This window comes from Brachyistius frenatus, unplaced genomic scaffold (genome assembly GCF_029030835.1).
Source record: "Brachyistius frenatus isolate BFR_SWC_R1_liver_20210118 unplaced genomic scaffold, ASM2903083v1 Contig_96, whole genome shotgun sequence".
Taxonomy (NCBI): Eukaryota; Metazoa; Chordata; class Actinopteri; family Embiotocidae; genus Brachyistius; species Brachyistius frenatus.
In genome coordinates, this window is record NW_027210695.1 from 46,785 (window position 1) to 60,487 (window position 13,703).

At 41.5% G+C, this 13,703-nt stretch overlaps 1 protein-coding gene across 1 annotated transcript; it reads right to left on the reverse strand.

Moving 5' to 3' along the window:
• Window positions 1–1,913: 1,913 nt before the first annotated feature.
• Window positions 1,914–13,537, reverse strand: LOC138628176 (G1/S-specific cyclin-D2-like). The gene is made up of 5 exons (XM_069711054.1): window positions 13,123–13,537; window positions 11,943–12,158; window positions 8,275–8,434; window positions 5,903–6,051; window positions 1,914–3,449 (listed from the first exon to the last, which is right to left on the reverse strand). Exons 1-5 carry the CDS (start codon window positions 13,315–13,317, stop codon window positions 3,285–3,287), a joined length of 885 nt encoding a protein of 294 aa, XP_069567155.1. The 5' UTR covers window positions 13,318–13,537; the 3' UTR covers window positions 1,914–3,284.
• Between the last annotated feature and the right edge of the window lie 166 nt (window positions 13,538–13,703).

Genomic DNA, 13,703 nt, shown 5'->3' on the forward strand with positions numbered 1-13,703 from the left:
GTACATTGATTAGTAATACATTATGTAATGTTGTTAATTCGGAAGACATTTATACAAATTAGCCTATAAAATAAGAAAATATTTCGTTATAAATTAAATTAAAACGTATATATATATATATATTTTATAAAGGTCATACAAGGTTGATTGGCAAGATTTCAAAAAAACAACTCTGAGTATTTTACACAGTTAACAGTGCTCAACTGCCACCAGTGCTGCTCATATTTGATATCTAAAATCTGGAAATATTCCAAAGAAAAGACGGGATGTACTTTGGTATATTAGTCTGTTCAGTACAAATATAGAAAATATTAGTGCAGAAGAACCCATCATCAATCTATATTTCCATTAAACATGGAAACAGCAGCAAACATTTTGGATAGACGTTTTAAATTTCACACCAAAAAAAAACAACCTAATTTCTACTCATCAAAAGAAAACAAAAGAGTCAACATGAATTTAGCCAATTTATTGAGGACAAATTGTTGAGGTACACTGTGTGGTTGCACATGGGGATAGTGGGAGAGGAGTTTGGAGTAACAACCACACTGAACAACAATAAAACATTCTCATGGTTTAAACTTTTGAATAAATGGGTACCTCAAAAATAAACTATGTCCCACTTTATTCCAATGAACTGATCAAAAAATGTCAATAAAACTCTAAGTAGGAAAAAATAACTTTTTTTGTCTTTCCGATACATGTATAACACAGTATAGGCTGTTTTTGACTTAGCACCAGATAAATGACAAAATCGACTTAAAAGCTGGCTGCTCTAACTACTCAGCGGAATCTGGCGTCCGACATTTCTCGTTTTGAAGAGTAGAAGTACCACACTTCATCTCATCCTGACAGAAAGCAAAGTGAAACCCGTCCAACGAATTAAGAGTGAAGACAACGTGTGTGATGTGAAGTGTGATGAGGTAATGATAAGATGGGCTCTCGCTCTATCCGTCCAAATTAACCTGAGGTACACAAACATTACAAAGAAGCAGCAAGAATATGGTAGAGTATAAAGATACAAATGAAACAATAAAAGAATAAAAACATGCTAATCAAAGAGATCGGCAAATATGAGTACTTCCAGTCCCGCACCAAACTGTGTGACGTTCCCTCCGGTACATATACAACAGAAAAGCAAAGACTTGTTACATATACAACATTTCATAATATAGCAGCACACAAGTGAATGACAATAAGGCATCTTTGTGTCAGACTAGAAAAGAAAAGCTTCATAGCAGCAAGAGAATGACGTATATAATCTTTGTTACTTTGGAATTATCTCTTTCAAATTATGAACAAAACCTTTAAAAGCACAAACATTTTTCTTTTTAAAGCACTTTTTTTTTGGGTGGGAGGGGGAAACATTTGGCTTTTTGCAACAACATCAATGAATACCATTGAGAAACTACATTTCTGTTCTAAAATTGAATGAAGATCTCAAACTTTTCTGCTCATTGAGAAATTGGTTATATACATATGTGTAAAACTCACACAAATGAGTTTTTTTTTCTTTCAAAACTTTAGTTCAGAGAGCGGTGTACATAAAAAGAGAACAAAACATGAACGAGAATATTTAGGACACAGTATGCAACTCTTTAAAAGAACTACTGGAAAGGGTGGCTATGAGTTCAAAAAAAATTCAAGTTCAAAGTTAAATAAACGCACGGAAGTCTACGCGTGACTTGGCTTTCCTTAGTTTATAAACTATTACACTATAACACCGATTATCCTATGTCTACTCACCTGTAGGGGCGTAGCTTTCAAGACAATGTGCATTACCCCATGGGAATCCAGCCCAGAAAGAAAAAAAAAAAAAAAAAAAAAAAATCAAATAACTTAAAAGAAAAACTAGAATAAAAACTACAAAATAATGACCCCCCCCCCCCAAAAAAAAAAAAAAAAACCACTGAACTCTCCTCAACCATCATCCCCTTACCAATCTTAAGGAGTGTGTTTTAAAAGTGCATCAATATTGTTCCAAGTCACCCTCTCTACAAAAAGTTAAATGGTAAAATTGATAACGAGAGAAACTGCAGCACACCTGAACCGATCCCCAGGACATCACCGGGCATTATTCCTCCTCCTGCGTGTCACTCAAGTATCGTGCAACTGCAGAAACATCATAAAGCTTAAAAGTTAACTTGCTCACTGTTTCACTATCATTCATCAACCCAGAATTCTTGCTTCTTTTTTTTTTTTTTTCTCCAACCACTTTCCACATGCTTTCCTTTTCCACCAAAACGTCTCAAGAAACCCTTCAACCTGCTTGTTTCCTCTCCAACTTGGTAAGAACTTGCCGAATCTTTTTTTTTTTTAATCTCGTAACGTGACATCGGTACGACCTAGCTGAGGCCAAAATCCCCCTCAATCGAACCCCTAACTGCGCTCTAACATATATGAGCTACACCGATTAAAATAGCACAACAACAACAACAACAACAACAACAACGCAGCCTTGCTGAATTTAAATCCGTGAACGTGCGGTCCTGGTGACACTCAGCTCCGTGGAGTTAGCAGTGGAATCGAGACTTTTTCAGACAGCAGCCACTGCGCCAGACCTCCGACCGTTTTCATGTCCTTCTTCTGTGAGCAGGCCCAGCCCACTCCAAGCCAGCACTTTTCTGCATAAATAGTAAGCAGTGCTACAGGTGCACAGTATGATAGAGGGAGCCATCTGCGATCTGCTCCACTGGCTGGTTATCAGATTGGTGTAAATACAATGTATTGTGTTATCGGCATTTTCAATCACTGGTATATGGATTTTCAAATGAGGAAAATCCCATTAAAACTGAATTGATAACTGCTCACTAAAGATGGTTAAAGAGTAAAATAACTAAATGCTAGCTAAATATACATCGTCATATTTATTTTGCTAGGTTGCATCAAAAGAAATATGTATATTTCATATAATAATGCTATTTATTTATTTTTCAAGTATGAAAATATATTCCGGTTTCCGCTGTATGATTCTAAGGCACTATCAAGTGTTCAAGAATTTACTGGGTTTTTTTTAGTTTTTTTTTTTTAAATAGCTTGTTTGATTACATGTGGCCCATACAAAAGGTGAAAGTACACCCAACCGGGTGTGAATGGGGCAAAAAGGTGAAAAACTATAACAATTTCTTAAGTTTCTAGAAGTTCATGGATTGTCACACCATCACTCAAAAGGGGCGACTTGACGTAGATACTGGCAGCTCACCCCCCCCCCCCCTCTCTTCTCCCGTCAGCTAATTGGTAGGCAGGCACGAGTGTTGTGTGAGTCAGGTGGTGGCGATGGGAGTTCATAAGTTGACATCACGCACATCTGTTGGGGTGCTGGACTGGTCTTGCTGCTCCCTGGCCTTGTTGCCGGCTCTGACGCCGGTCTCCTGCCGGTACTGCTGGCCCTGCTGCAGGCTGGTGGCCAGCACGCGCTCTATTTGCTCCTGGCAGGCCCTCAAACAATCCTGGAACAAAAAGGGTCGAAGGTGGGTGAACACGCACACTTCCATCAAACCTCGGCGAGCATCAGACTGCTTTGAAGACACACAATGCTCTCGAGTGCAGGTTTGTTTTTGCAGACTTTGTATGCATTCAGTTTTGACTTTCTTTAGCACCATTTAAGTGTCTTTACCTTAAATGCAATTTATTCCGTAGTCAATTTCTTTCATTTAAAAAACAGTGTACAGCTGATAAGGAATCAAAAGATAAAAAATTAAAAAAAATTAAAAATGCAACAGGCAATATCACAATTTTTACATTTAAAGTAATAATATCTCAGGATATGTGAAATTTACAGGATAGAAAAGTTTCAAAAATTGAAATCAATGAAATAGAGTGGAATCCCTACATCAGCATTTTCAACAAATTTTCTAAGATCATCTCTACATGATAAACAAACAAAATGAAATCGCTATAAATAAAACCCGTCCAGTCTATTCACAGACGAAGGGACGGGTTTAATCCGAACCCGTCTGCAGACACTGGGCTGCAAAATGCCACCATTTCTGGCGCATTTTATGTGCAGCAAATTGTTTAACAGCTTTCGGTCACATGCATGAAATACCGGCAGGGAATTATGTGTGTCGAGGTAGGTGGTCCTGTCTGCATCATGACCAGAACAATGGGTACCAGCACACTCCCATACCAACAACACAGAGCAGCGAGCTGCGCAACCTCAGTGAGCTGTGGTCACAGGAATACTCCTGACACGAGATGTGTACGTCTGTGGTATGAGGAAAGGGATGGGGTGGGTGTGTGTGTGTGTGTGTGTGTGGGGGGGGGGGGTCACGGGTCATGAAAGAGCTCTGGGGTCTATCAGGGAACAGATAAGCAGATCTGAAACTCTGGACTCTCTCCTCCACCCCCCTCACCCCTCCGTTTGGGTTTACAGCACGGTCAATCCCATGTGGAGGTCTAGAGGAAATGGCTTTGACCTACTGCACCCTGAACCTAGAGTTTGGGTGTAAAACAGAATATAGGACAGTGGGACCGGATGTTTTTGGACAACTCCTCATATGAAAGGGGATCCTCTCTTTCTCGGTCCCCCCCCCCCCCCCCCCCCAGCAGGTCTGTGTGGAAGATGTGGGAGGTCTGCCTCCCTGAGCCGGCTGCAGGACTCCTAAAGAATGAGCCGAAGCTCGCAAAGAGGCCAACATTCCTTTAAAATGTACGAATAATTGGAACCCGATGGGCTGCAGTCGGAGCGCCTGTTGTGACGGCTGGGTCGCGGGGCCCACATCGCCATGGCAACGTAACCACAAGCTAGGAGGCAACGGTGTTGTTTCTGTGGCTTTTATGGATTTCTACTCTGAACTATTGGAGCAATGAGAGGAGAGCTATGGTTTATGCAGTATTACAGTATAAACATGCTCAGTATTGATCACCTGTACATAATACCATTATAAATTTATAGTTAATGAATTGTCATGGAGGCCTATTCACTCCCACTATATTTATAGTGCATTATCTGTATACAGCATACAAACACTGTTTACAGAGCACTTATTTAGTGTAAATAATACCACTATGATGACATGTACAGTTTATGACTTACAGATTACATTAAAGTCTACGGGGCCTCATTCACTTCCATTCAATTTATGACAGTCTGCAGCATAAGACTCAATTCAAAATCCAAAATGCTCATAATGCAACAATAATAAGCCGAACAAAAGCTCATGATTGTATGAGGATATGCGTAGTTTATAACGTATATGTTACATTATAGGTCATGGATTCACTTCCATTGTATTTATAAAAGAGCATCTGCACACAGTATAGACTGCATTGAAGTTTCAAAATGCTCCTTACAAAAACAGATAATGACGTTTACAGTTTGTGACTCATATTACATTAAAGTCGATGGAGGCCTATTCACTTCCATTGTATTTATTTACATTATGTAGAGTAGAAACTCCGAAGAGTTTGAGTTATACGCAGTAATGCCTGGAGCTGGAGTATTTCAAAGTTTCTGCAGGTATGACGACAGCTTGGATAACTTTGTGTGTTTTCATTGGCCTTTACTGGAAAAGACGCTTCTCTCCCTCGTTGCGAGCGTATCCCTCCACCAGGAGGGGCACACAGCTAAAAGTGGGAGCCACGCAAAGAAATTGCATGTGTCCTACCACAAGAATGTGGGCTCTGAGTTTTAAGAAGACATTCCCTCTGCCGCTGCTCTTTATAGCAGCAGTCTGGCTCCCCAGCCAAGAGCCAAAAACTCGCTCTCCCTCTCTCCATGAAAAGTAAATAGCTTCAGTCTGCCACTACTGAAGTCATCACTTGTTTACTAAAGAGCCTTGTATGCTGCTGTCATGAGATGTTGCAATGTTTGCTCTTAACAATGCATTGTTTTGCGACACTAAAACCTTTTGAGTAATTACTTCCAGCAGGTATAAATTTCCCTCAGCGTGGTACTCACCACCTCCGTGTTGGTGATCTTGGCCAGCAGGTCTGTCAGGTTGTCTCGACTCAGCCTCTGGTCATTGTGGTCCAGCTGCAGGCCACATACAGCAGCTCCCATGCTGCCGGTGGCAATCATGGAAGGAGGGTTCATGGCAAGACGTTCATCTGGTGGGGAGAGAGTATTATGTACATTTAGTCAAGCAGAGTTTTGAGGCTATAGTGACACACGGAAATCCTATTTTGACACAAAGAGCAACAACACTTAAAATCAGCCCAGAGGAAATGCGAGAGATACACGAGGGGCGAAAACGTCTGAATCCTCTCCAATACGCTTACTACACGGTTGAACCCGATTTTCCCACAGTCTGGATTTCAACAGACGGAGCTGCATGGTGAAACCTGCGTGGTTTCCTACACAGAAACCTCAGCTCTGATTAGAAAAGCAGAGTAGGAATCCTCCTACTCGCTGAGCAATGAGTTCCAGGCATGACTCCCTTCGGTCCACATCCAAGTCTAAGAGACTTTAGCAACAACAGGCCTGGATGGAAGAGGCAAACACGGAAAACCAGCACAAGTACTGAGCGGAGGCTGCTCTGGTAAAGGTTTTAAGCCATATTAGTTTTCACCTCATCCTATCTGATCACTCAAGAGTCCTCTTCAGTGCTGTTAAAGCTACCAGGATGCTTCTTCCAAAAGTTTCTGTCGGATGGTCTCAGACGGCCCTCCCCTCACAAATCTTTCCGGTGCCTGTGTCCGACTGTTTTCGTAACTTCCCAAAACCGACAATACAACAATGCGTCCTTCACACCTGCTTCGTGCCGTGATTGTGCAGCGCTGAGAAAGAAGCTGGCGTTTCAGCTTCTCGCTCTGTACTTTTCTTCTTTTCATTTTAGACAGCACTATTTCTCGTCACGTTTAAGGAAAAAGTGCGACATCGTGAATATCTTCCAGGAGAAACTGTCTGAGAATGTGTGCCATTATCTTCCTACTTAAATGATACCGCGTCTCTTTACTCTCTATGACGGCCGGCTTTTTATTCAGCCCTCGAGTGTTTGGAACGACTACAAACACTTGATGATCCCCCCCCCCCGAGGATGAACAACGCGTCGTAGGAACCGGCTGTGTTTAAGCATTGCTGGACTGTTTCCAACCATTTACCAGCTTACACACCATCAAAACATACTCATGCAAATTGGCACACAATTCCTAGGAGCTATACAAGTCAAACACCAGCGCAAAGCAAGTTGCCGTGGCCTGATAGCTTTGGCTAAACCCTGGAGAGGAACCTGCTTCACTACACCCATCGTCTCTTCCATCGACCAGCTGTCTATAGGAGGAGCTCCTCCATTATAAGAATAACATCTCAACTCCATATAAAACTCCAAACATTTACATTACTGCATAACCACAGCAGGCCTCCTTTTTCTTCCCACTGCGGCTGCTTTGTGCTCGGATATACGCAGCTGCTTATGAATACCCGAAGCGACCACTGAAACACACCCATATACAAAAAAAAAAAAAAAAAATGTGACACTAAAACTGCTAAACGGGGCATGCAAGCATTGAAGGAGCCAGTGGTTTCAATAACTAGCCCTAGTAAACAAGTGCTTATTGGCCAGATTTGACCGCACTGACGTTTGTGAGGAATTTCATTGCACTAAAGTGACCTCCTCTGTTTTAAACCCTTCATTGAATTAGCTGAAAGGAGGTAGAAGATGAAAGGCAGCCTTGTGACAGTGGAGTCCTGTATATTACGCGTATTAGATGATCCTGCGGTCGTGTTTCTGTCCAGGATATGAAAATATTAGAGGGATTCCTTGTGTAGGCAAAAGCAATGCCATGAAAATTCCCCTACAGAGACGCCTGAGGGGACATCTGAGTTTGTGCTCATCCAGAGTTTATTTTGGACATGAGGCCGGGACGGAAGATCACTGCTCTGACTTTTTAAACCTGGAAGCTTCCCTGTCAACAAACAACACAGTGGCGCAGGAGAGTTCAGCTGCACCTGAGTCATCCAGCACAGCGTGTGTTTACTGGAGTACAAGTTACAGTATGATACAATCGCTATCATTCCCAGAGTATGTGGCTAATCTAAACACAGGGCTGATAGGAGTTTTCCCAGGCACTTAGCAGAGAAACGTGCGTGGCCACTTTAAGCAGCTTTTAGCAGCTGTGAAGAAAACCCCCCAGTACAGGCTGCAGAGAGAGTAGAAAGTGGATAAGGCAGCCAGAGGAGAAGAAAGAGGTCACAGATGACTCACAATGGGAGAATGTTTGTGTGTGTGGGAATATTCTGGTGGATGTAGAAATAACAAGGCAGCAAACTGAGCGTGCGAGTGGGCAAAACAGTCTGAAAAAGGCACAAGAAATGCCAAGCGGCTGAGTTACCTGTGGCACAGAGGGCGATGAACGTCTGCGTGTGTTTGCGGACCATCGCCAGCTTGTCTATGGGAAGGGGCAGCCTGCGTATGATGTGCTCTATAAAGTCATTGGGGATGACGGAGGCCATGTTCCACTTCAACTTCCCCAGTACGACCAGTTCCCAGTCCTAAAGCGCAGAGAAGATGATAAAAAAAAGGAAGAAAGAAAAAAAAAAGAAAAGAATGTGCAAGTCAATTGAAATTTTTATTTCTAAGCAAAATCTACTCAGTCAGGGGGTTAATTGGCAGGCAGCCATGCCTCCATTGACCGTGAAAAAGATCACAGTCTGTCCCTATTCCCAGAGGAAATGGGCCTGTAAGAAGAGTAACATTTCTTCACTTTATCTCTCCTCGCTGTGTCTTATTATCTGCGTGCCTTTCTCATTCCTCACATCCTTTGTGTTCATATCGCCGGCATGTGACAAGCTTTGCCCTGCTTAGAGGCCCTGCCAATGAGACAGCAAGCCCCTTCCTTCCTGTCACAAGCCTCAAACAGCTACAATGAGTTTGCACTGCACAGAGCAGCAGCAGAGATGGCTCTTTATACAGCGAGTCTCTGCAGCAAAAAAAAAAAAAAAAAAAAAATTCATTTAATTTCCTGTGTTAATTCTGTCTTCAGAACCTGACAACTCATTAACTCTTAATGTTCTCCTGTTTAGCTTTCAGTTTGAAAGCTGTAAGAGTAAAATGAAACCTGAGTCTGTCTACAAATAAAGACTTCAATATCTAAAATTTACTCAGAAACACAAACAGCGTCTCATCATTTTCCAGGTACAAGATTTTACAAATCTCAGCCAATCAAAGAGTTGCTGCAGGGTTTTGCTTTGCCAGTTTGATGACAACATTTTCTCAAGTCTTCCACACATCAAGTCAAGAAGAAATCTTTGTGTACACTCTGACATGTAACATTAACAACTGCATTTTCCAATTTGTTTGAGTTTGCGAATGTAGCGTGGAGCATTGACATTTCTTTTCATCGTCTAACTAAATAACCACAATTATAAGTCTTGAAGTAGTAAAGCATCTGTGTAAAATGTGAAACATTTTAAGGTGGTTCAACCAAAAAAAAAAGCTTAATTTCCATGCTGCCTTAAAAATGTGTTACCTGAACTTAAGTGAAATGATTTGTTCAAAGTCATCTTATGAGTTGTATAAATATAAATGTAAACACAAAGACGTGATCTGTGGGTGCTCCAGCTGGAACCACTTTACCAGAGTTCATTGTCATGAAAAGACATAAATGTGTATTAACGACAAAGCGGATCTCCATCTTGTCTGTTTCAGGGCTCCAGACTGTGACCAATTTTTAGAGTGCGAGCAGGATTGACCGGTCGAATTTGAGTTGGCTTCGGTTGAGCGATGCAGCTAAGAGGCAAAAGAACAAATCTCGCTTAACTTGCTCTGTTGTATCGCAGTTTAAAAGTGTTAATTGAGTGTAAACAGGCTCATTTTGAAACAGCGCAGTTACAGACAATTTCTCTCAACTCCATTTTCGTGTCTTAAGTTGCTCATCGGACTGTGAACGACAACAGGCGCAATAAAGGGGAAGTCTTAGCTCAGATACACCAGAGCCCGTTGCCCCTAGAGGATAATCGTCATCAGACCGGCTACTGTTAGCGAAATTATTTGAGGTACGAGTCATTTTTCTTTAAAAGGTCATACTGGTGTGACTGCAAAAATAAGAAGTACTTTAGTGAAAACTCCTGAATGCTCACTGACATCACTTGAACTGGTCGGGAGATATAACGACAAGCAAGCAGGAAACCGTGAACAAACGATCTCTGCAATGTTTCCATGAGCACATGACAGCTCGTTTCACATGAATAACAAAAAGTAACATTCAGTTACAAATTTGAGCCTTACTTTGCCGCAAGCACATCTAAACGTGCTTTACCAACGGGGGATAAACAACAACACGGTGCAGAGGTGACAGGTGCAGCTAGAAAATAAAAAATATGAATTTATACATGTACAGCTGAGTTTATACAGCTGACATACAATCAAGAGAAGAATATGGAGTTTACAGGGATTGCAATGCTCCAAAAACTTTAAGCACAAAACTTTAGGGACTCTCGTAGTGTCCAAAAACACCTCATCTTCCCACAAGCTTTTGCTGTGAGGACAGCGCTCGCCTGGCGAGTGAGAAAGCAGAGCCGTGAGCCAAATCCAACAAGACGCCGTTATCAACTGCGAGCAGCCGAGATAAAACGATTCCACATTTTAACCCTGTGATGAATAAACGCAAGATTAATTCAAACCTCTCACTTCCTCTACGGAGAAGTGGCACCTAAAAGGCAAACGTAGTAAACACTAAAAAGCCTAAAGCTCAGCAGGGACCGTCCCCCCCCCCCCCCCGTCCACAAATGCTGATGTGTCACCTGAAATGTCAGCCACCGCTCACATTTACGTAAGTTTCCTGCACATAACAGGCATAGGATCAACTTTTTTTTTTTTTTTTTTGTTCTAGTAGATAGATGATTGTGAGATGAGCAGGGCGGAGGTTCACAGTCAGTACGCTCACTTCCTGGACAGCTGCCATGACACAACCACCCCTCCCCTCCACCCCTGAAATTTCTCTCCTCCAGCTGAGGAGCCGGCAGCAGCAGTGCGTTCGTTGCAAGGAAGAGTTGCAACATCTTTCACTTGGCTCTGGCTGCCTGCTCTGTGCATCCTGTGAGGATATCCAGGAATCTGGAGTCTTACGACAATATGGAGCATCAAATGGGACTAATGTCATTTCCGTCCGCAGCTGCAGGCAACGCAGGAGGATGTATAGAGAGCATGTGGAGCAGTTTGAAATAAGAAGCAGATTCAACCTCAACATGTAAACTGGTCTGGAGCTGAAATAATTAGCTGATTTATGGCCACGCTGATTGAACGACAACTACTTTGATATTCAGTTAACACAACCTGGTTTCAGCTTCTTAGCTTGGAGGATCTGCTTTCTTTTTTTTTTTTTTGTAAGACTGCAACTAAGTTATTTTGATGTTTTGTTGATTTGTCTACAAAATGTCAGAATATAAATGTAAAATGTCAGTTCTGAATGTTTTAATTCATGATTTGTTGGTTGGTAGAGACAGTTTATAACAATTTTCTTGCGTCTTTTAGAACAAACTATTAATCTAATGTAAATTATTGTAGGTTCAAGATCTTTTATAGCAGCTGCTTTGCTGCGAAAAGAAAAAAAACATTTCACAGTTTTCTGGTCAATTATTCACTTCCTTGACTTCAAGGTTTGCTTAATAAGCTGCATGTAAGTAAGAAAGAATTAACAAAATATTCTGGTGAATGTCCTAAACTGTCCTGGTTAGCATACAGAGCTTTTGACCATTTATATAGTGTAAAATCTTCTAAATGTAATTGAAATACTGAGTACTGCATGACATCCACATCATATACTGCATAACTGGCACTAGATGGCATCACACGCTTCCTCAGTCCACATGGATCCAAGGAAAGGATGTGGCTTTATTGTGCTCAGCGCCACTTATAAGGAAAATGGGATACTTCCTGTGAAACCAATTCAGCCATTAGCATTATAAAATCATCCAAAAATGTGACACAACATTTTTATGCTCCCACGAAAGAATGAATGAATGAATGAATGAATGGGACTTTTGAAGGTCCAGTCCTTACCAGCAGTTCCCGTGGTGTGATGGAGTTGTCTGTGTACATGCAAAGTTTCTCTGCCGATAGCGGCCTGCAGTCCTTTAACTTGGAGGCCAGGAACATGCACACGGCTCCCAGGAGCTGCAAATAACTCTTTCTTGTGGGCATCACTGCTAAAAATCTGTCCAAATAATTAATGGCTAGAGGGAAGACGTCTTCATTACTCTTCTCCTCTTCACACACCTGGATAGAGACGGAAATTTAACAGGAAAAAAAAAACAACACATCAGGTTAAAAGAGAACGTTTAAATATGCACATGAAGTAAGATTATTTGCTTTAAAGCTGAACAACTGTCCAAGATGAGAGTGATTTTGCATGTTGGGAGTGTTAAATCTTTTCCCAGCTAAGTCTAGTGTTGTCTCTGGGTTAGAGGTTAAATCACTTATATTGACATCTCTTTTCTCCGTGAAAAAGCTGCAAAGTCAAAGCAAGGCAGAAACAAATTAGTTCAATAGGAAGTCGTTCAGCAACACCCCCCCCCCCCCACCTCCCTCGCCATTCAACTCCTCTTCCTTGTTAGGGCTTGCCTCATGTCAAAAAATGTTTTAAAATAAAATAAAACATCTCGGGAGTTGTACAAAGCGTGCAAAATGTTCACACAGTTTGCTGAAATAGTTTCCGACAGTTGCAGAAAAGAAGAGTTTTCCAACATCGAGTGATTTTTTTTAATTTTTTTTTTTAATCTTAAAACTGAAAGTGCCTTTGCATTCACCCTTGCCTGCTTCGCCTCGACCCACTTTTAAAAAATTAATAATAATTATTGTGAGGGGAAAATATCGGGTTTTCGATGATGTAAATTAAGATTAACCTCTAAACTGTCGCCCGAGCTGGTTAATTATCAAAATAAAGTGCCAACATCGCAGCTGTAAACTTAATATCCAGCTAGGCTATTTCTTTGAAGCTGCATTTTCTTCGTGGTGGAATTTCCGACTCTCCCACGCCTTTTGGGTGACTCGTTCTCATTCAATTGTCAAAACAGGTTAACATCCACAACAACTCTCCGCGAAGTGAAATGCTCATTTTTATGGGTTAAAATTCACTTTAAGATGAATCTTCCACATGCAAAAAAAAAAACACACACAAAAAAAACTCGCATTAGCTAAAGCGGTTCGGTTAGCCTCATCAATGCGTAAAATGCCCACCAACCTCGTGCATCCAACCTGCAACCATTCGTCTCATATAAGGCTGAATATCCTTCTGGACCCGCTGGAAATATGAACATTGAGGTAAAAACCTGTCCTCGATAGTTAATAAACTTTGCAACACTCTGTCATCAAAGAGGATGTTTGGGTCAGGCTGGGCTTTCACGGCTGTGTCCGACTCCAGGCAATAAAGCTCCATGACTCGGGCCCCTTCTTCCCCCCCCCCCCGGTTTTTTTTTTTGTTGTTGTTGTTGTTGTTTCTGTTTTTTGTTACTAAAATAATTTAAAAAAAAAAAAGAAGAAAATAAAATAAATATTGTCACGATATTTTCGACAGCGGACAGGAGGAGAAGTGCCCAGGACGAAGCATGAGGCTGAGACTGCTGGGTTTGCTCCAGTCCTGCTGCCTCTCAGTTGGCTTCTTCCTCTGAGCTGCAAAACAAGTTGGCCGCAGCGAGACAAAGTAACATCCGGTAAATTCTTCAAAAATAAAAGCGTGGCTTCCGGTCTTTTTTTTTTTTTTTTTTTTTTTTATCGGCCTCTTCCGTTCCCTTCCGTTTACATTTCCATCATAATAATAATACA

Coding starts and splice junctions, on each gene's coding strand:
- LOC138628176 (XM_069711054.1), bottom strand. CDS start 13,317: ATGGAGCTTTATTGCCTGGAGTCGGACACAGCCGTGAAAGCCCAGCCT. Junction 8,435..11,942: donor TCACACCACGGGAACTGCTG/GTAAGGACTGGA, acceptor TCTGCGCTTTAG/GACTGGGAACTGGTCGTACT. Junction 6,052..8,274: donor CATCGCCCTCTGTGCCACAG/GTAACTCAGCCG, acceptor TCTCCCCACCAG/ATGAACGTCTTGCCATGAAC.